Source organism: Mobula hypostoma, chromosome 4 (genome assembly GCF_963921235.1).
Source record: "Mobula hypostoma chromosome 4, sMobHyp1.1, whole genome shotgun sequence".
Classification (NCBI taxonomy): Eukaryota; Metazoa; Chordata; class Chondrichthyes; order Myliobatiformes; family Myliobatidae; genus Mobula; species Mobula hypostoma.
The window spans coordinates 55277570-55300651 of NC_086100.1; the positions used below are offsets into that span (position 1 = coordinate 55277570).

Sequence of the window (23082 nt, forward strand, 5' to 3'; positions counted from 1 at the left end):
CCTGTATCAGCGAATAACTTCACTCACCTCAACACTGAACTGATTCCACAACCTATGCACTTACTTGCAAGGACTCTATAACATATATTCTGTGTATTACTTATTTACTTATTTATTAATATTATGTCCTTGTTCTACTGAGAATTCCTGCAAGAAAATGAATCTCAAGGTAGTATATGATGATATATACAGAGTTTGATAATAGATTTACTTCAAACTTTTGAATCATATAAGAACATAACATTTAAATGTTTTGGAGTTAAATGTTTAGCAATTTGTTCATAAATTATTAAAATATTCATACTTATTAAGAAACTGAGGCATTTGAAAAGCTTTGTTGAAGTAACACTAATTTAATGCTTTTAAATTTTGAAAAGAAACCCATAAATTGTATCTAGTCCAGAAACATAACCCAGCAATTTTAATATTCAAATTCCATGTACAGATTGCCCATTCAACAGCATTATCATTTGATCCTATTTAATACCTTTGCTTGCCTCTATGATTTTCAAAGTGGCAGCAGCAATGTGAAGCCTCGTTTAAATGTTGGAAAACTAACACTTTAGAGCAGAATGCTGATAATTTACTTCCAATATTACTGGACTGCAATTTTTTCTGGAAGATTTGCTTCCTCAGAATTTTTCTTGGTTATGATAGACCACTTGAAGCTGAACACAAATATAAGTTCAGACTAGTTGTATCACATAAGAATTTGGAGCAACAAGAAATTAACTTTTATTGAATATAATGTGTTTAATTGCATAACGGTGCTGATGCTTTGCAATAGTTCAACAAAACTAAAAATGTTGTGTTGATGATTTTCATTTGTACTCAGTGTCTGAGGCTTCCCACTTAAGTGTCCAACAATAATCAGCCAGTGTTGATGGATTCCAGTTGCCCTGATACTGTTTCTCCATGACCACAATGTCCTGGTGAAACCTATAACCATGAAAGCAACAAGATTTGCAGTGAAGAAGTCTAAATGCGAATGCAGGAAATAAATCTTTGGTGACTTGTTGCACTTTATAGTTTTGTGTGCTTGAAGCATGTTGTCAATCAGTGGCATATAGTCTGGTGCTCTGTAGTTGCCAAGAAAATTTTCAACATCCTTGAATACCATCCATGTGATTTTCTCCAGTCCCACCAGAAATTTTTCAAATTGCCTGTCGTTGATGAGCTGATTGATTTGCGGACCAATAATTGTGCTTTCCTTAATCTTAGCATCAGTTATTCTTTGAAATATCTGTCTTAAATATGGAAATCCTTCACAGAAACTTTTGTGCCTGGTAACAGCAGATTCCATCCTTGCAGTCCTGAACTTAGTAACTGTGCTTTTGTCGTTGACAATCCCAAGTTTCTGACCAGGTCATTTAAGTCAGATTGAGTTATCAGATGAGGCTCACTCAACGTAAAGGGTTCAAAATCTGTATTAGTATCAGTGTTGTTTTCCATTTCTGGCTTGTGCATCAAGGCATCTTCAAATGCCTCCTTGTCTCTGGTGGTTTTGGGATAGGAAGACTATCGTCAAGTGGCACAGGTCTCATGGCTGAAGGCAGATTGGGGTATTCAATGGATTTCTTGTTTTTAGCAGAGAAAACAGACACACGGGTCAGACAGAAGTAGCAGTCTGTCACAGAATCTTTCTGTTCTCACTATACCATCAGAACTTCAGAGTACCTCTGAGCCAAGCTCTAAGATCGACAGCGCATGTTGCGCAACAAAACTGAGGAACCCAGACTATGTCTTGGTCGCCAATTTCACACCCATAGTAGAGCTCATAGGCTTTCTTAATAAGAGGAGTCCTGCTCCGTCTTTGAGATTTTTATTTATTTACTCATTTATTGAAATATAGTGCAGAATAGACCTTTCTGGCCCCTCAAGCTATGCTGTTGAGTAATCCCTGATTTAATCCTAGCCCAATCTTGCGACGAAGGGTCCTGGCCTGAAATGTCAACTGTACCTCTTCCTATAGATGCTGCCTGGCCTGCTGCGTTCACCAGCATTTTTTGTGTGTGATCTTTGTTGTCCAGTATATCTTGAGAAAGGCAAAAGTACAGTAGGCCAGTGCAAAAATCTCATGAAAATATAATTTGTTATATAAAAGATAACAAATCATATCGAAAAGTTAATTAAATCACATAAGACACAATTTTTTCTCTTATTATGGCATTCTGGGCACCCCATGACATAAATGTGCTCAGACAATGAGCCAGAATTCTCAAATTCTGGCAGAAAGGACAACTGACCAGGTTCTCAATGAGTAGGTGAAGTGACAAATCAATTTCCCCCCATCCGCATCCCTGAACTAATCCTGTGGAAGTTGGGGCATTTTTAATTTGTTTTGTGCAACACTAGTATACTTTTTGAAATTAGATGCCCTGTGAAAGTTAACTTTGGTCATTTTTGACAGCAATTCATTATACTGCCATTATTGATGATAAAGAACTCTTGGATGGCTGACTGAAAGGAATCTGTACAGTAAGAAATAGAAACTGTTGTTATTCTCATTTTCCCTTGATAAGACCATGATCACAGTGGGTTTACAAGAGACATCTCACATCAGGAGTAATTGTTCTCCATCTGAAGCATAGCCTACAAATATAATTCAGGTAACATTCATTCTCAGGTAAAATCTCTTCAGGGCTAAAATAAAGAGATTGGTTGGGTCTCAGGTCATGGTGTTTCAGGTGAAGCAGCTGCTTCATTTTCAAGCTGAAGCTAGGAGCATTGAATGCTCCAAAATGAAATAGACTGTCAACATTTCAGACCAAGACCATTCTTCAGGACTGGAAAGGAAGGGGGAAGATTCCAGAATAAAAAGGTGGAGGCAGGGGAAGGATAATAGTTAGAAGGTGAAAGATGAATCCGAGTGGATAGGAAAGGTAATGGGCGGGAGAGGAAGGAATCTGATAAGAGAGGAGAGTGGACCATAGAGAAAGGGAAAGAGGAGGAACTCTGTGAAGGTGATAGACAGGTGAGAAGAGGTAAGAGGTCAGAGTGTGGAATGGAAGAAGAGGGGAAGGGGGGAATTTCTTTTACCAGAAGGAGAAATCAATATTCATGCCATCAAGTTGGAGGCTACCCAGGCGAAATATAAGGTGTCGCTCCTCCACCCTGAGGGTGGCCTCATCATGACACAAGTGGAGGCCATGGACCAAAATGTCGAAACTGGAATGGGAATCAAAATCAAAATGTTTGGCCACTGGGAATTTCTACTTTTGGTGAACAGAGTGGAGGTGCTCAATGGAGCAGTTTCCCAATTTATGACGAGTCTCACCAATGTGGAGGAAACTGCATCAGGAGCACTGGACACAATAGATGAGCCCAGCAGATTCACAGGTGAAGTTATGTCTCACTTGGACGGACTGTTTGGAGCCCTGAAAGAAGGTGTATTGGAAGGTGTCGCACTTTGGTCACTTGCCAGGATAAGTGCTGGGAGGGAAATTAATGGGGAGCGAAGAATGGACAAGGGAGTTATCGAGGAAACAATCCCTGCTAAAAGCGGAGAGAGGGTGAGGTAAAGATATATTTGGTGGTAGGATCCCTTGGAGATGATGGAAGTTGCGGTGAATGATGTATTGGAAGCGAAGTCTCAAGAGGTGGTAGGGAAGGACAAGAGGAACTCTTTCACTGTTAAGGCGTTAGGAAGATAGGGTGAGCGCGGCTGTTCGGGAATGGAGGAGATGCTGGTGATGGCAGCATCAATGGTGGAAGAAGAAAACCTCCGTTCTTTGAAGAAGGAGGACATCTCTGATGTCCTGGAAAGGAAAGCCACATCCTGGGAACAGATATGGTGGAGATGAAGAAACTGAGAAAAAGGAATAGTATTCTTAGAGGAGACAGGGTGGGAAAAGGTTTAGCCAAGATAACCATGGAATTTGGTGGTTTTATACAAGATGTCAGTTGACATCTTTAGAGATGGAGACAGAGAGATTTGGAAAGGAGGGAGATGTGTCAGAAATGGTCGAAATTGCAGATGCTGGAAGTACAGAGGAACAAACACAAAATGCAGGAGGAACTCAACAGGTTGGGCAGCATCTATGGAGAGGAATAAACAGCCAATGTTTCGGGCCAAGATCGTTCATCAAGACTGTTAAAGAAGGGGGAAGAAGCCAGATTAAGAAGATGGGGTGTGGGGAAAGGGGAAGGATTACAAGCTGACAAGAGACAGGTGAAAACGGATGAGGGAAAAGTGGCTGGGAAAGGGGGAATGAAGTGACAAGCTGGGAAATGATACATGGAAAAGGTAGAGGGCTGAAGAAGGAGGAATCTGATAGGAGAGGACAGTGGACTGGGGAGAAAGGGAAGGAGGAGAGCTACCAGAGGGAGGTGATGAGCATGTGAGAAGAGAAGGAGTAAGAGGGGAGCTAGGGAAATGGGAAAAGACAGAATGGGGAGGGGGAACTAATTACTAGAAGTTAGAGATATCGATGTTCATGCCATTAAGTTGGAGGCTACCCAGACAGAATATGAGGAGTTGCTGCTCCATCCCAAAGAAGTAGAGGAGGCCATGGACCAACAGGTTGCTATGGGAATGGGAAGTGGAATTAAAGTGGGTGGCCCCGACCTTTTGTGACAGGAAAGCCCGGAATTTGTGAAGATGCTCAACGAAACAGTCTCCCCCAATCTATGTTGGGTCTCACCGATACTTAGAAGCTTTGGTTGGTCTAATGGTGGAGCAGTACACAAACCACAGCTTCTGATGATATAACTCACAAGCAACATTCTTTTTTGGTGCTATTATATAGTCATAATGGTACATCACCGATACACATCATTTCTACAGTACATATTTACAGCCAATTCATAATCAACAGTTTTCTTTAGAGTATCTGTCCTGTAGTCAGTAAATGTTTAAAAGCATGATTAGTAGTCTTGCAATTTGTGCAGAGTTCTAGGAAAGCAAGACCATCAATTCATAATATAACATACACGAAGCTAAAGTGACTTTTCAGTCCTGTGGAACTTCATCTTTATTTTCCTTATTTCTATTACTAATATAATTACTATTACGCGTAAAATCAAAGTGGCATTTAGGAGGTAGCAGCACTGAAACTCATATGAAAGTAAAACTTCATTGAGCCTTGCTTGTCACTCTCCTGAGTGCGGTTTTCACCTATCTGGAGCCGGCAGGCACAAGCTTGACGTCAGATGGGACGTCTATAATACACCCAGCGGAAGGTATCACTCAGAGGCTTGCGATGGAAGAGGCGAGACGTCAATGATTGTGGCAATGGGTTCCTTGGTGCTTATGTATTTCCAGATTGCACCGAGGGACTTTTGGGATGACGTTAGAGAGAATACGCGATAATGAATATTGAAAAAACTGATTAAGATGGCTGCATTCAGAAAAGCGATTGACTGCTTCCTCAACAAATTAAAAAGTCCAATCTCACCCGCTCAGACTGTATCCAAGGACAACACGTCTGATAAAGTTGAACTCAGAGGCCGGCAGAAGAACTTCAATAACGTGTTCGAAGTCAAAAATAGAGGGTAAGTGCAAGGTGAACTTCAAAGTGTTGATGAGCTTGAGGGGCGTTATTAGAACACATACCAATGCATTTAAACCCCGGATAGAGTCGGTGGATAAATCTCAGGTATTTATAAATGTGTTTGAAAATGTAAATACCTAGTGCGTTAGTTAAGTATATATTTAGTTCGTGCATTGTTTTCTGCCTTTTGTTTCTCCTCCACTCTGTTTCCTTTTTAAATAAATGATGTGATCCTATCAGACACTCTGTGTTTTCGGTTGCAGCCTGGCCTACCCATCCTGCAGTTTATTTGTATGATTATGGTTTGTTAAGAAAGAAAATAGATAATAGACACCGGTCGTTACTCCTTAGAGTGCAGAGAGCGAAAACAGAAACTTTGTATTCGTTTTGGTGTATGACATACTTGTACTGCAGTTAATGTATCATTCTTTTTAATGCTCTCAAAAATAGCTCAGACTTGTGTATCATTATATATCAATCTAATGTGAGTAATTAGATATTCACATAACTGCTATTTTAAAAAATTTTTTTCAGGTTGATTGCAATTATTGCACCAATTATTAAATAAACAATTAAAAAGGATCTGTTTTTAAATACAATTAGATACAATTAAATACAAAAGGAAGCCCTTTTGTAACATCCATACTTCCATGGTGTGAAGATTATTTCTAGGTCAATATAAATATTGCTCAATAATGAATTGTCCAGTAGTGGAGGTCCAGAGAGACTTATTCTTATGTTTATACATATGGTTTATTTAATGTCACAGACAGTTGCAGAAGGAGGAGAAGAGGAGTGGAACTGTCCATTACATGCAGAGGGCTGGAGTGCAGAGGTTATCCTACTGAAGTACAAAGTTTTAAATAGACCACCTCTGCAGAGGAATGAGCAATTCTGAATTGTGAGCCTCTGGAAAGTTTCATTGGTGATGCATCTACAAGTGTATACATTGATGCATGAACTTTCAAGGCTAAGCAGAGGTGATATTGCACAATCTAAGACTGTTCTTTGGAATCCTGTGTATGGAATAAGTTTTCTCGGCTAGGGGAGACTGATGAGATAGATGTAACTATCTCCACTTGCAGGGGACTCTCCGAACATTTGGGCCAGAGTCTATTAGGGCTAGACTGTTTGGAATTGAAGTCAGGGAGTAGTTCCAGAAGCAAAGAGTGTTATTTTCATAAATAGCAACAGATGCTAAATCAATTTGCAATTTTAACTTGATTGTTTGAGAGAAGAGAGAAGTTAGTCATTAGCTGTAGGAGCTAAACATTCAATATAGCTGCACGTTGGCATTGTACTTTATTTATAAAATTCACTTTCAGTGAAGTCAATGGGACTAAAATTACAGAATTACAAAGCATGCATGGTGAGAGTAAATGATCTACCTCAGCTTTTTTCTTTCTGAGTATTGCAAAAACATGACCTCCTCATATCTTATGCTTTTCTCTCCCTTGCATTAGTTTTGTTTTTCCAGCATCTGCAGAATCTTGTGTGGTTATTATTGTGTTCTTAGCTTGTGAGGAAGACATCTGTTTACTGTTTACCCCCAAAGAATGACTATTTCATAAATTGAAATTCTATGCTGGGATCAAAGATTTACAGTAATACAGATATCTTTAGCATTAGGTTTTTTGAAATCTAATTTGCTTTTTACGGTATTTGAATTTTTAATCCAATTTATAAAAATTATAATATGGTATATTTTTATACAAAAACATGTTTATAATAGACTGTTAATAGACAGTCTGTAATGTAGACTATTTTTGCCAATTAACCAAAAAACATTGGCTGAACAGAAGTTTTCATTTACTAAATTATGCTTTCCATTTATTTGATTGTTCTGAACACAATTTAATCATAAAAATGGCTCTGCACCATGTTAGAATATGTACAAGGAACTTAAGTTGCTAAAGTGTCATGTATGCATCAAGAGATTAAAATGTTTGCATATTATACTTTGCACTTATTTTGGCTACATTGAGATTTACAGGATGTCTCCATGTCACCCAACAGAAAGATGAGAAGCCAAATATTTGATCTGTTTTAAGAAGTCCAAGAACAAAATTAATGCCAGAAAATGATTAAAGTTGTTATTAATGCTGGAGCTCATTTTCACTTGACAGTGAATGCTCCTTCAGTGGATAGCTTCATGCATTTTTTGGAGTCTGGTGCTTTATACCACAAAATGCAAAACTGCATTATAAGTAAGAAAAAATCCGCAAGTATTGGAAATATGAATTTTAAAAATAATGGCTTGTAGATAGATGTGCAGCATTTACACTTCAGGTTAATGCCTTTCATCTGGACTGTAAAAACCACAATTACAATAGATTTAGAGCAAGTACTGAGGTGAGGGTGAGGAAACATCCAAAAGATTGAGTTGATTGATTCTGTATTTGTACACTGTGCTATCCATTTGCAATGGGAAAATGGAATGTTGTTGTAAATCAGAACCACTTAACACATAGTACAAATTTGTACCATGTGCATGATGCATGGAGGACTTTGGGTATATGACCTTGAATCATTTGCAGTGCATGCTATTGGAAGTCACCTGCATTTTACAAGCATCTGTAGCCCATTGATGCTCTTTCAGGGTGCTGTGAAGGGGTTCTCCCTGTGTGGGTTTTGAAACTATCCCTCCTAACTCCCGGACATTTAACTCTTGCCTAACCCTTTTATCCCTTATTTACCTTGATTTTTTTTTTACCTGACCCCCTCTTAACAACTGCCTTTCTCTCTCATTTCCCTTGGACCTGGACTCTTAAGTCATTTGATTTTCTTTGTTAACTCTGCACTTGCGAAGTGCACCAAAGAGAGGCTTTGAAGATGTAAGGCTTGTTCAGTAATGGGTGTTGTCTTTGGCCTTGTATAATGGTAGACTCTCCAGCCAGGCTTTCAGCAATGTTCCTAATGGTTTGCTGCTAATCTGCTTGTGGAGGTTATAGATGATGGCTGGTTGAGGGCAGGAAAGATTGTTTGGCAAAACAGGATTTGGTACCAGAGAAGGGTACTTAGATGGGTCTCTGGGAGCTGAAAATGACAAAAGCATAACCATTACAACTAACTGCTATTTAAATAATTCAGGAGCCAATAATCAAAGTCAGTGACTAGATAGATAGATACTTTATTGATCCCAGCTTCAAGAACAGGATTTTGAAATCTAGTCAAAGTGTAATTGCTTATTCAGCTAAATTAAGTTAAGAATATATTTGAAGAAAGGAAGTTTAACACAAGTCTAAAAAATTGATGAGGATAAATGGTTCCACACCTTGGTTGAGCACCTCTGTTACTGGCTTTTACAAGAGATGCTTCATTCTGTTGTTTCTTATCTTAATTCAGCTGAATAAGCAGTTACACTTTGACTAGGTTTCAAAATCCTGTTCTTGAAGCTATTATTACTTTTTAGCAAAAACGTAATTGCACAAACATTACCTTGAGGTAACATATGGCCCTTGCCCTTTCCCTTTCCCCTAACCCACATTTTCAGAGCAGTTGTTCTGCATATATTGACCCACCTTCCAACAGCCTTGTAGTGTGATCATGAACCATAGCAACACACACAAAATGCTGGTGGAACGCAGCAGGCCAGGCAGCATCTATAGGAAGAGCTACAGTCGGTGTTTTGGGCAGAGACCCTACGTCAGAACTAACTGAAAGAAGAGATAGTAAGAGATTTGAGAGGGGGAGGGGGGAGATCCGAAATGACAGGAGAAGACAGGAGGGGGAGGGATGGAGCTGAGAGCTGGAAAGTTGATTGGCAAAAGGGATACGAGGCTGGAGAAGGGAGAGGACCATGGGACAGGAGGCCTAGGGAGAAATAAAGGGGGAGGGGAGCATCAGAGGAAGATATAGTGAGAGGGACAGAGGGAGAAAAAAGAGAAAGAAAGGGGAAAAAATAAAAAATAACAATAAATAAATAAATAACAGATGGGGTACGAGGGGGAGGAGGGGTATTGACGGAAATTAGAGAAGTCAATGTTCATGCCATCAGGTTGGAGGCTACCTGGACGGAATATAAGGTGTTGTTCCTCCAATCTGAGTGTGGCTTCATCTTGACAGTAGAGGAGGCCATGGTTGGGCATATCAGAATGGGAATGGGACGTGGAATTAAAATGTGTGGCCACTGGGAGATCCTGCTTTCTCTGGCGGACAGAGCGTAGGTGTTCAGCAAAATGGTCTCCCTGTCTGCGTCGGGTCTCACCAATATATAGAAGGCCGCACCGGGAGCACCGGACGCAGTATATCACACCAGCCGACTCACAGGTGAAGTGTCTCCTCACCTGGAAGGACTGTCTTGGGGCCCTGAATGGTGGTGAGGGAGGAAGTGGAAGGGCATGTGTAGCACTTGCCCTACCATAGCAGTTAGAGATGCATGAACCCAATTTTTTCACCTACGTGCATTTAGCATGGATGACGAAGAATGCGCTTTCTGCTATGGATTTCCCTATAATCTGCTATTTTCTGGCAGAAGTACAGGAAAAATCTTGAAGGAAATGATATTAGAAGTGTACTAAAACAGTAATTTCTGAGTCCTTTTATTTCATGTATAGTGAGCACTTAGCATATTCCCATAGGATGTAATTCACATACTTAATTCATGGTTTCCAGATTTTTCTTTGCTACCCATTAATCATTTTGATACAGTACAAACTGGTGAGGAACACACCCTCTGAGTAAATGCTAGTATTGTTTGAATGCATTGTGATGCACTGTACTGGAATGGGCTGGATTGTTAAATGATTTTAGTCTCTGAGGCTGATGTGAGCGCAGGCTTTAGAGAGTGAATCCACAGAAAGCATCCAGCCCAGATGGAGTACCCGGACGAGTACTGAAGACCAGTACTGATCAACTAGTTGGAGTGTTCACTGATTTCTTTAACCTCTCACTTCAGCAGTCTCAGCTACACACCTGCTTCAGCAAGCTTCAATTATACCAGTGTCTAAGAAGAACGTGGTAACCTTCCTCAATGATTATTGTCCAATAGCACTTATATTCACAGTGATGAATATAAGATGCTTTGAGAGGTTGGTGATGAAACATATAAACTCCTGCCTGAGAAGCAGTTTGGATCCTCTCCAATTTGCCAGCTGGCACAATAGGTCAGCAACAGTAGATGCCATTTCATTGGTTTTTCACTCAACCCTGGAACATCTGGACAGCAAAGCTGCATATATCAGATGTTCTTTATTGACTCCTGCTCGGCATTCAACACTATCATCCATTCAAAATTAATCAATAAGCTTCTAGGTCTTGGCCTCAATATCTCCTTGTGCAATTGGATACTCTGTTTTCTCACTTGCAGACCCTAGCCATTTTGGATTGGCAACATCTCCTCCATGATCTCCATCAGCATAGGTGTGCAAGGAAGTGTGCTTGACCCCCTGCTGTACTCCTTATACTTATGACTGTGAGGTTAAGTACAGCTCCAATGCCACATTCAAGTTTGCTGATGACACTGCTGTTGTTGGTCAAATCAAAGGTGGTGATGAATCCACAAATAGGAGGGAGATTGAAAATCTGGCTGAGTGGTGCCACAACAAAAGGCTCTCTACTCGACGTCAGCAAGACCAAGGAGCTGATTATTGACTTCAGGAGGAGGAAACCAGAGATTCATGAGCCAGTTCTCTTTGGGGAATCAGAGGTGGAGAGGGTCAGCAACATTAAATTCCTTAGTATTACCATTTTGGGTTATCTGACCTTGGCCCAGCACTTAAGTGGAATTACGAAGAAAGCATGGCAGTGTCTCTATTTCTTTAGAAGTTTGCAAAGATTGTAAATAACTTCTAAAACTTTAACAAACTTCTGAAGATGTGGGGAGGAGAGTATATTGACTGGCTGCATCTCAGCCTGGTAGGGAAATACCAATGCCCTTGAAAGGAAAACCCTACAAAAATGGGTACGACTCAATCCATCACGGGTAAAGCCCTCCCTATCATTGAGCACGTCTACATGGAGTGCTGTTGCAGAAAAGCAGCATTCATCGTAAAGGTCTCCACCACCCAACTCATGCTGTCTTTGAGCTACTGTCATCAGGAAGAAGGTACAGAAGCCTCAGAACCCACACCAGCAGGTTCAGGAACATTTATTACCCCTCAACCATCAGGCTCTTAAACCAGAGGGGATCACTTCACTCTTCTTCACTTGTCCCATCTCTGAACTGTTCCCATGACCTATGGACTCACTTTCAAGGACTCTTCAACTCGTTCTCGATATTTATTGCTCATTTACTTATTATTTTTCTCTCTTTGATATTTGCACAGTTTGTTGTCCTTTGCACATTGCTTGTTTGTCCATCCATTTGGGTGCGATCTTTCATTGATTCTGTTGTTCTTTTTTTATTGGATTTGCCGTGTGTGCTCAGAAGAAAACAAATCTCAGGGTTGCATCTTGTGACATAAATGTGGTTGACCCTGTGAAGTATCCCCACAGACCTTCTGTTGTGTTATACTCTACTTGTTTTGTTATTACAAGTTCCTCAAGTAATCCATTAATGTCTATAGTACTCCAAATCTGGACTCACTAACATTGCATGTAACTGAAGCATAACCTCCCTACATTTGTATTCAATTTATTTCAGAATAAACAAATCAATTCTGCTAGCTTGTCTAATAACTTGTTTATCTACGTTGGGATAGTTGTGCCAAAGATCAATTAAGCAACAACCAGACATGGCCAAGCACATTGTCTGTAAGGTACACTTCTATGATCTTTCACCGTATTGTTTACCTGCACTTCACCTTCTCTATAACTGTTAGTTTATTCTGTATTGCTATTGTTTTGCATTGTTCTACCTCAATACAGCTGTGTAACAATCTGATCTATATGAACAATATGCAAGATAAGCTTTTCCATTTATCCTAATACATGTGAGAATAATACTCCAATTCCTCCATCTGTGGATGCACCTTGCAGCAGGATAGAGCCACCAGAGGTAGCAGTGCAGTTGTAAACAGGAACAAAGGAATAACCCAAAGGAATCACACTATTCACTCCATGCCCCTTGAGGATTTTGGCATTGGATGAGACATGACCAAAAATATTTCCTGTTAATGCCTTTGTCCATGTTCAGCTGATGAATCACTGCTCCACCATACTGAACAACATGAAGAAGTCCTGAAAGTTGTATGGGGAGTACTTCGACTAGGGCACTTCATGTCCATCGAAAATAATGTCTTGGTAACACTTCTGCTGAATGAGCTAGCTTCGTTCTGAAGAACAGGGTTGTCAGATTAGGTCTGCGGCAGCTGGTGAGTGGACCAATACAAGTTGTTGATCTGACCTTGCCAATCTACCTCTGGCACATGTATCCACGTCATTATTGATAACTGTGTCCACTGCACCATTCTTGTAAAGATGTTGTACCAAATGGGATATACTGAGAAATTATCTGGCAAGTCAAAACTTGGTCACCATAAGATGCTTCTGGCCATCAGGAGCAGCAGCAATGTATTCTGTCACTATTGGTAACCTTGTGGCTCAGTGCCTTTCCTATTCTACCACTAAAACCAAATACAGTATAGCATCAATGCTGTATCAGCAAGAAGTGTAAGGGGGCATATGGCAAATCATGTGCTAAACAGCATAGGCAGCATTTAATAGCCTATGACAAATATATGCAGTCCTATCCTGCTGGTTGTAAATGATGATGTACAATTAAACAAAAGGGGAGAGTGTTAAGAATGTCCCCATCCTCTTGGAGACAGAGACCAGAAAATGAATGCCAAAGAAAAGACTGAGGCATTTGCAACTATATTCACCCAGGGGCATTGATTCATTTTGTCTTCCTCCTGAAATCCACACCATCATAGAAGTAAATTCAATTTACTCCAAATGATATAAGTGACAGTGAAGTCTAAGGAATCGGACTCCAACTGGGCTGTATTACTGAGGGCCTACACTCCAGAACTAAGTGTACCTTGGGCCAAGCTACTCCAGTACTGCTAGACACTAGTATCTGCCCAGATAACCACCAAAGAAGTGAACAAATTGAATTTGGCTGATGAATCTATGCAGAGTGATGGAAGGTGGTATTGACAGTGCTGTTGACAGATACAGTGGCATGCAAAAGCTTGGGTGGCCCTGGACAAAATTTCTGTTACTGTGAATAGCTAAGCGAGTAAAAGATGACCTGATTTTCAAAAGGCAAAGTTAAAGATGACATATTTCTTTAATATTTTAAGCAGGAATACTTTTTTATTTCCATCTTTTACAGTTTCAAAATAACAAAAAAAGGAAAAGAGCCTGAAGCAAAAGTTTGGGTACCTTGCATGGTCAGTACTTAGTAACACCCCCTTTGGCAAGTATCACAGTTTGTAAACACATTTTTTATCCAGCTAAGAGGCTTTCAATTCTCATTTGGGGGATTTTTGCCCATTCTTCCTTGCAAAAGGCTTCTAGTTATGTGAGATTCTTGGGCTATCTTGCATGCACTGCTCTTTTGAGGTCTCTCCACAGATTTTCAATGATGTTTAGTTCGGGCGACTGTGAGGGCCATGGCAAAACCTTCAGCTTGCGCCTCTTGAGGTAGTCCATTGTGGATTTTGAGGTGTGTTTAGGATCATTATCCTGTGGTAGAAGTCATCTTCTTTTTATCTTCAGCTTTTTTACAGTGTGATGTTTGCTTCCAGAATTTGCTGGTATTTAATTGAATTCATTCTTCCCTCTACCAGTGGAATGTTACCCGTGCCACTGACTGCAACACAAGCCCAAAGCATGATCGATCCACCCTCGTGCTTAATGGTTGGAGAAGTGTTCTTTTCATGAAATTCTGCACCCTCCTTTCTCCAAACATACCTTTGCTGATTGCGGCCAATAAGTTATATTTTAACTTCATCAGTCCACAGGACTTGTTTTCAAAATGCATCAAGCTTGTTTAGATGTTCCTTTGCAAACTTCTGACGCTAAATTTTGTGGTGAGGACGCAGGAAAGGTTTTCTTCTGATGACTCTTCCATGAAGGTCATATTTGTGCAGGTGAACAGTGCACCACCACTCCAGAGTCTGCTAAATCTTCCTGAAGTCTTTTGCAATCAAATGGGGGTTTTGATTTGCCTTTCTAACAATCCTACGAGCCGTTCTCTCGGAAAGTTTTCTTGGTCTTCCAGACCTCAACTTGACCTCCACCATTCCTGTTAACTGCCATTTCTTAATTATATTATGAACTGAGGAAACGGCTACCTGAAAACGCTTTGCTATTTTCTTATAACCTTCTCCTGCTTTGTGGGCATCAATTATTTTAATTTTCAGAGTGCTAGGCAGCTGCTTGGAAGAGCTCAAGGCTGCTGATTGTTGGGAGGTTTGAAGAGTCAGGGTAAGTATAAAGCTTTGAAATTTGCATAACCTGTCCTTTCCTAACAATGATTGTGAACAAACATTAGCCCTAACAAGCTATTTAAGGTCTGAGACCTTGGTAAAAGTTACCTGAGAGCTCAAATCTTTTGGGGTGCCCAAACTTTTGCATGGTGCTCCTTTCCTTTTTTTTCCACTCTAAAATGGTACAAAACAAAAATAATACACTAATCTTGCTTAAAATGTTGAAAAGAATGTTTCATCTTTAACTTTATGACTTTTGGAGATCAGTTCATCTTCTATTCACAGTAACAGTAATTTTGACCAGGGTGCCCAAACTTTTGCATACCGCTGTACTTATTCGCCAGTAACTTGCTCACTGCCTAGTGTTTATTTTTTTTGGCCAGGACCACATTGGTCCAAAGTTTCTTCAGTTTTGGTCCAAATAACTGAGTCTCTGAAGAAAAGTGAGAGTGACTGCCTTTGACATTAAGGCAGCGTTTGACTGAATATGGTATCAACAAACTGAAGTCAATAGGTAACGAGGGGAAAACTCTACAAAGAATGGAGTCATAGCTTCCACAAAGGAGGTGGCTGCAAGACAGACCAGCGCTCTCATTGCTGTAGGAGTTCCTGTGGACAGTGCCTTGGGGCACAGCTACCTTCTGCCTCTTTATCAATAATATTCCTTCCATTACAAATTTAGAAGTGACTGTGTTCAATCCAATTTGAAGTTCCTCAGAAAATGAAGCCGTACTCACCTGCACACGGGGATCTGAAGAACATTTGGGCATGGGCTCATGTGACAAATAACTTAAAATGCCAGTCCATGAACATCTCCTGCAATGTCTACCTTTGATCTAAAAGCAGAGGATATTGGAAATAGATGCATTCTAAGAGAAAGAAAAATGACAAGTATTGTACTGTCCTTCTATTATTAAGTAAAAAGTTGATACCTAAAGGGGAAAAAGCTTGTAACTGTACAAAGGTGTATGGTGGATTAGAAGCTGGGATGAAGAATATTAAAGAAATATAGGTCAATGAAGGAAAAATTAGAATATGAAATGAAGCTAGCTGGCTATCTCAAAAGAGTTTCTATGCATATTTAAAATAAACTGATTAACACAATGAGCTTTAGTCTTACAGAGAACAATTCTAGAGAAATAATAACTAAGCAAATATTTAGTGTCAATCTTCACTATGCATTTAAGTAACATCCCAGAAATAGCTATACATTGGAATTGCAAATGGAGGCAGAAATGTCAGTGAAAATTATGTGTTTTAATGAAAGGTTGTTAAGGCACTGTTCAGCCATAACTTTGGGGAAAGTGATGGCTGAGTGGAGCCAAAACAACAACTTCTTACTCAATGTCAGTAAAACCAAGGAGCTGATTATTGATTTCAGAAAGAGGAAATGAGATGCCCATAACCCAGTCTTCAGTGGAGGATCAGAGGTACAGAGGGTCAGCAACCTTAAATTCGTAGGTGTTACTATTTCAGAGGATCTGTGCTGGGTCCAGCGAGTAAGAGCAATTATGAAGAGAGCACGGCAGCACCTCTGCTTCCTTAGGAGTTTGTGAAAATTTGCCATGACATCTAGAACTTTGACAAACTTCTGTAGATGTGTAGTGGGGAGTGTACTAACTTGCTGCATCACATCCTTGCAGGGAAGCACCAATGTCCTAGTACGAAAAATGCTACAGAAAGTAGTAGATATGTCCCATCATGACTAAAGCTCCCCCACCCCCACCCCCAAACATTGAGCACATCTACACGAAGCATGCATTGTTATAGGAAAGCAGCATCCATCGTCAGGGACCCCCACTCTCTTCTCGCTGCTTCCAGCAGGAAAGTGGTACAGGAGCCTCAGGACTTGTACCACTAGTTCAGGAACAGTTATTACCCCTCAACCATCAGGCTCTTGAATTCAGCTTCACTTGCCCAATCACTGAAATATTCCCAGAACCTATGAATCATTTTCAAGGACTTTTCATCTCGTGTTCTCAATATTTGTCTATTTATTTATTTATTTATTTATTTATTTATTATTTCTTTTTATATTTGCACAGTTTGCTGTCTTTCGCACACTGGTTGAACACCCAATTGGTGCCATCTTTCATTGACTCTGTTATGGTCATTATTCTATTACAGATTTATTGAGCATGCCCATATGAAAGTGAATCACAGTATTGTGTACGGTGACGTATATGTACCTTAATAAATCTACTTGGAGCTTTGAACTTTTCAACTTGTCTCCAGAGCAGCAGTACAGAGTAAATTGTAACTGCTGCTGACAAGTGTTGTAGGTTCTTAAAGGAAGTAGCTAAAATGATAGTTTTGCTTTACATTTTCCAAAAATGCCTAACTTCAGAGAAGGTTTCTTTATGTTGGAAGGTTTTAAGTATAATTTACTGCAAAGGGATGGAAACAAGATGGAAGTGGCCAGTCAGTTAGTGTAACACCAATCAGAGATTATGTTAATATGATTGGTGTTGTGGCACATTAGTTTAGAATCAAGGTAATCAGGGAAAGTCAAAATGTTTTTCTGAGAAAGGAAAGTGGTATTAAACAAATTTCTTGAAATTTTCTGATGAAGTAATGTACTGTGGTTAACAGGGATGTGGGAACATTGTACTTGGATCTCCAGAAAGTATTTAATAAAGTGCTTTATCGAAAGAAGTTGGTAATCGTAACATATCACAGTCAGTAGAAGATTGGTTGGCTGATAGGTGGCCTAAGCAGGTCAGTTTCTGGCTGCTACTTTTTAAATTTTATATAAATGATTTGGCTAAAGGAACTAAAGTTACTGAAATTGTTCATAATACAAAATTTGGTAAGAAAGTAAATTCTACAGAAGGAGAATATAAAGAGATGATGTTAGGTTAAGTGAGCGTGCAAAGGTCTGGCAAATTGAGTATGTTTTGGGGAAATGAGGAATAGTCATTTTTGACAAAGAAATAAAAGAAACAAATTATTTAAAAGGTGAAAGATCGCAGAACTATGAAATGCAGTGAGTTCTGGGCATTATAGGGACTGACCGTTTGGCCTACAATATTGTGCCGAACCAATTAAATTTGTACTCAAATGACTAACTAATCTCTTCTGCCTCCATAATGCCCATATTCTTGGATTTTTCTTCATATTCATATACCTATGTAAATGTCTCGTATGTCTCTGATGTTTACGCCTGTACCACCATCACAGGCAGTGCATTCCAGGCGCCCATCATTCTGTGGTTTAAAAAGAACATTAAAACTTTCCCTTTTCATCTTTGAATTTACCCCCACTCACCTTAACTGTATGCCCTTAGACATGTATTAGACATTTCAACCCTTGGAAAAAATATTGTTAGTCTGCTCCCTCCCATCATCTTATAATGCTCTATCAGATCTCCCCTCACACTCTGTCTCAACTGAGAAAACAACCCAAGTTTGTCCAAACTCTCATTATAGCATATGGCCTTTCAGATGAGAAAAGATTTATTTGAAATCAACCTTTTGGATTGGCTTATGGGGAAAGGCTGGACGATCTGGTCTTGTTTCAACTAAAGTTTAAAAGAATGAGAAGCTGAAACACCTCTGATGCTGAGGGTTCTTGACAAGTGTTAACTGGGTGTTTCCATTTGTGAGAAAATTAGTCACTACTTAAAAAGTAGGGCATTGTCCAATTAAAACTAAAATGAGATGAAATTCTTCCTCAATTATAAAGTGTTAGAGTTTTCTTAATTGCTTGTTAATCAAATAAGTGAAAGACTTCACGGATGTAGCCCCTGATCAGGTCAGCATTATGATATTGAATGGCAGTGGTGGCTTGTTTCCTTACCCATCATCCAGTTGTTTTCTTCTACTCACAAAACTATACAGAAACAACTAGTGTTTCAGGCTGATGACCATCAGGATTGCCAGCATTTTCTGTTTTCGGCTTTACAGCATCTACCTTTTTTTATTTTTTACTGCCCAGCAATTTTATATGTCCCTGCTGAGTTTGCTACCATTAACAGCCGAGCGAAGAAGTCACTGCAAGTGACTCACCTCATGACATTACAGAGCCTTTTCACCTTCTGTAAGTCTCCTCAGGATTGTGACAATAATGCTGTCCACCTGCTTGGATGAGTACAATTCTTACAAATACACTCAACACCATCTTGGGCAAAGCAGCCTGCCAGACAGAACCCATTCACCATGCTAAATGTTCATTCCTTCCAACATTGATGCTCCTTGTCTGTCGAGTGTGCTATTAGTTACTTTTGATTTTAAAAAACCCTGTGGTCCTGACTGAATCATGATTGACTCAGTGCTAACATTCCCCTTTTGCCTCCACAAATTCTGCGTGACCCAGTGAGTTCTTCTAGCTTTCGGTTTTGTACTCCAGGTTTCTGTATTAACTGTCTCTTCTGTCTTCATGACTCACATGGGCCTCTTTGATGGCATAGCGCCTCTGTCATGAATGTGGACAGGGCATTGTAGACGCAGGTGCACATGTACCCACAGTACCCTCTCCAAGTTACATCACCTGATGAAGCATGCATTTTGCCTGCAACTTCACTTGATGTATGTCCTGAAACTTCCTACCCAACCACACTAGCCATTTTTTCTCAAAAGCAGTGCAGTGCTTCAAGAAGGTAGTTCATCACTACAGTCTCAGGCAAATGGAGATAGTGATTAATACATTTTTATAAGTTAAATCAAGTGCAACGGAGGACTTTCACCATAAATGACAAGGCCGTGGCGAGTGTTGCTGAACAAACAAACATTGGGGTACAGGTATATATTTCGCTGAAGGTGGTAATACTGGTAGGCGGTGATGAAGAAGGTATTTAGCATACGTGCTTTATTGGCTAGGGCAATGAGCATTTGAGTCAGGATATCATGTTGCAACTGAACAAGTTCTTGGTGAAATCACTCTTGGGCTACTGTACACATTTTTGGTCACCCAACTATAGAAAGGATGTAGTAAAGATCTGTGAGGGCATTACTGGGATTGGAAGGTTTGAGTTGTAAGGATAGGCTGGGAGTTTTTTTTTCTTTGGAGTATAAATGGCTGAGCATAAAGTTATGAGGACTATACATAAGATAGATGATCAGTCTTTTCCACAGCTGTGGGAGTCTTAAAACAAGGGAATGTAGATTTTAAGGTGAAAAGGGAAAATTTTAAAAGGGACCTGAGGGGAAGCTTTTCATATCAACTGCCAATAGCTACAGCCAAATAGCAAAGCTACACCACAGTGTTCAACAATTTGGACTGTAAACTGCAGCTGGTAGGGAAATGATTTGGAGTAAATTGAATATTCACTTGGCAATGGAATAATATAAAATAATGTTCTGGGCATGTTATTAAACTGGCTGTTTTTTTTCTGGAAGTGTGCAGTTCATAGCTACAGGAGCCAGTAGAGTGCTTCACTGTAATATTAACTCTATTTAATACCAGAGCAATTTATATGGATGGACAAAGCAGTGATAGTTGTATTTGATTAAATGCGTACAATTAAAGGCTTCTTAAGTAAACATAGATATTCTGCGGCTGGGCATCACCTTAGAGCAATAGAATTAACATTCTGGGTCCATGCGCTTTCATTTGCGATTTCCAGCTTCTACGGTATTCTTGCTTTTCAGTCAGCTGGAATTTCTTGGTGAAGCATCCTCAATTTCTTTCAGTCAGAAAGAAAAATAAAATATATATGCAGGGTCCAGGAAGCTGACGTCAGGCAAGATCTTTGAGGAACATAAAGAAAGCAGAAAGTAAAGTGTACAATGAGGGAGGGTAAGAGCAGCCATGAAATATCTTTGATGAGTAGAATTAAAGAGATTTCCAAGGCATTTTTTAATGAATGCATTTAAAAATAATTAAAGGGTAACTAGGCAGAGGATAGTGCTGCTGAAGAACAAAGCTGGGAATTTGTATCTGGAGCCAGAGGACATGGGCGAGGTACTAAATGAGTACTTTGCATCATTATTTGCCAAGGAGAAGGAATGGAGGACAGTGAGATCAGGAAGCGGTGTGGAGACATTTCTGGCTATGCTGATATCAAAATGGAGAGTCTCTTAAAGAATGTTAAACTGGATAAGTTCTCAGGGCTTGATGGGATCTATCTCAGGTTATTGAGAGAGAATTGAGGCGATTACAGGTGCTTGATAGAGTTCTTTGCATCCTGTTTGGCCATAGACCAGGTCCCAGAGGACTAGAGAATAGCCAGTATTTTTCCTCTGTTTATAAAGGACAGTAAGCGCAGGCCAGGGTAGTGTAGTAGGAAAGCAGGCTTAGAATGTGACTGAAGATGTAAAGGCACAGCTGCATTCTCATTGAATGCATTGCCACATACTGTAGATCAAGGAGTGAGGGTAAGCAATGAATAAGCACCAAATTCAGCACAGCTACTGCCACTTCACACCACTGAATCAGATCAGGACTCTCGCCCTTAGCATACACCTTATACCAAATCACAACCTTGTCACAGAGAGTTGGCTAATCATGTTTTCTTTGACAGAAGTGATAGAGAGTACCAGGGAAAGTAAGGAACTTGTCACTATGTTTTTCAGATCATGATCTCCAGATTCTTGTGGAGGCAATGGAGAGTAGGAGGGAGGTCCTTCATGCCAGAAGGGCCAGGAGGAAACTCAGGACTACAATGAATAGCAGCTGGCAGGAGATGGCCATTGTATAATCCTCCCACAGTGACTCGCCAGGAACATGGGAGCAATGCCACAAGAGAGTTTATAAACTCACTAGATATATAAGGCAAGGATTTATCACTTGGAACTACTACCTTGTGCGTGCTGAATTCAGCCACTGTACTTGGACCCCTTCAGTTTGTAACTGTCTCTTTCTCTCACTCATTTACTCAGTTGCATCCACGTTCAGAGATAGGCAGGTGGGCAGATCCTGGTGTACGTTTACCCTTGCTTGGAGCCAGGCAAGTACATGGTAGACAAGCGAACTATGCTACTGGTGCATTTTGAATTAATGCTTCCCCTTTGTCTTCCAGGCCAAAGTTGCAAGGAATGGAAGACAATCCCAGCAGATAAGAGTAGACCCTCCAGGCTCAGAGCCTAACTAGGCAGGAGGAGAGGGTCATCCTCTTGATGAGTATCGGGAAAATCCAGGCTCATACACATGGTGCTGCAGAGAAATTCCTGAATTTCTCTAATATGCAAAAGATCTTGTGTATCTTCATGATTCATTCCATCTGCACTATAGTTGGTTATTTTTATCTTCCCAATAGAGATCTGTGCACTCCATCTCTTTTTCGGCTCTCCTGCCCAATCTGAACTCCATGCTGTCATCTGAGGTGGACGGGGAGGAATAAAGCTCATAACTCTGTAGGGCATCACTGAAATGAGTTGGGCATGTGGTCGCAGATAGCAGTTGTCTATAATCATGCCTGGTGAGTTCCCAAAGAGGTGTAGACAGCACAATCTCCTGCCATTCTCCACTGGTTGCTGGTGGTCCTATGGTTTTCGGTATACTTGCGCTGAACTGTGCTGTCAAAATTGAAAATGTTGTTGAAAACCAATTCTTAACTCTGTTGTGTGGAGTTTGCCTGTTTTCTCTGTTACTATGTGGTTTCATCTGGTGCATTGATATCCTTCCACTTTCCAAAACATGCAGAGGGTATTGGGTGATAACCATTTGTAAATTGCCCCTTGTGCATATATGAGCATTTGAGTTGCTGGGAGGGTGGGGGAGAGGAAGAGGAGATGTATTGGTGAGATTGAAAGAAAGGTAAAATGTGCTGATTGGTTAGGATAAAAGGAAAAGGTGCTTGATGGTTAGTACAAACTTGGTAGGCGGAAAGCCCTGTGCCTGTGGTGTTTCTCGGACACACTGAAGCAAAATGTGATCTATGGGAGACACAGTGGACTGTAGAAGAATGAAAGTGCCAAGGAGGGATTAGCACCCCATGAAATTCATGAAGAACCCTGGGTTGGTAAGGACAGCCCAAACCGCAACGTGAAATTACCCCTGCCTGAATTTTGAGAATGTTGCATCCCTCTCAAATTGACTTGCCTGAAAAGAAAAGTAGATGGGGCCCCAGTGCTTCAGTCAGCAACAAAATGTGAGCAGTGGTGTTGATCAGCTCCTGCTGCCTGGAATTATCTTAGAGGCAAGCAAGTTCTTGCTGATAGTGACCTTGGCTTCTGAGGGCAGAGCTGCCTAGGGACAGTATGTCTGTGGCTGGAGTGGGGGAAATCATTTAGAGGTATGCGAGTTCAAATAATTTGTGGTATATATTCTGAAAGTAGTAAAGAAGCTCTTCCTTTACTTTAAGGTCTCAAACCCCCTTTATTTATGGTATGAGT

The 23082-nt window shown here is 40.3% G+C and overlaps 1 protein-coding gene across 2 annotated transcripts in view; it reads left to right on the forward strand.

Moving 5' to 3' along the window:
• The first annotated feature begins 5209 nt into the window (after positions 1-5209).
• LOC134344787 (transient receptor potential cation channel subfamily V member 5-like) overlaps positions 5210-23082 on the forward strand; it is an 89021-nt gene continuing 71148 nt past the window's right edge. For both annotated transcript variants that reach the window (XM_063044878.1, XM_063044879.1), the window contains exon 1: positions 5210-5493. In XM_063044878.1, coding sequence (XP_062900948.1) covers positions 5336-5493 — 158 coding nt within the window. In that variant the 5' untranslated portion in view covers positions 5210-5335. The remainder of the gene's footprint in view (positions 5494-23082) is intronic.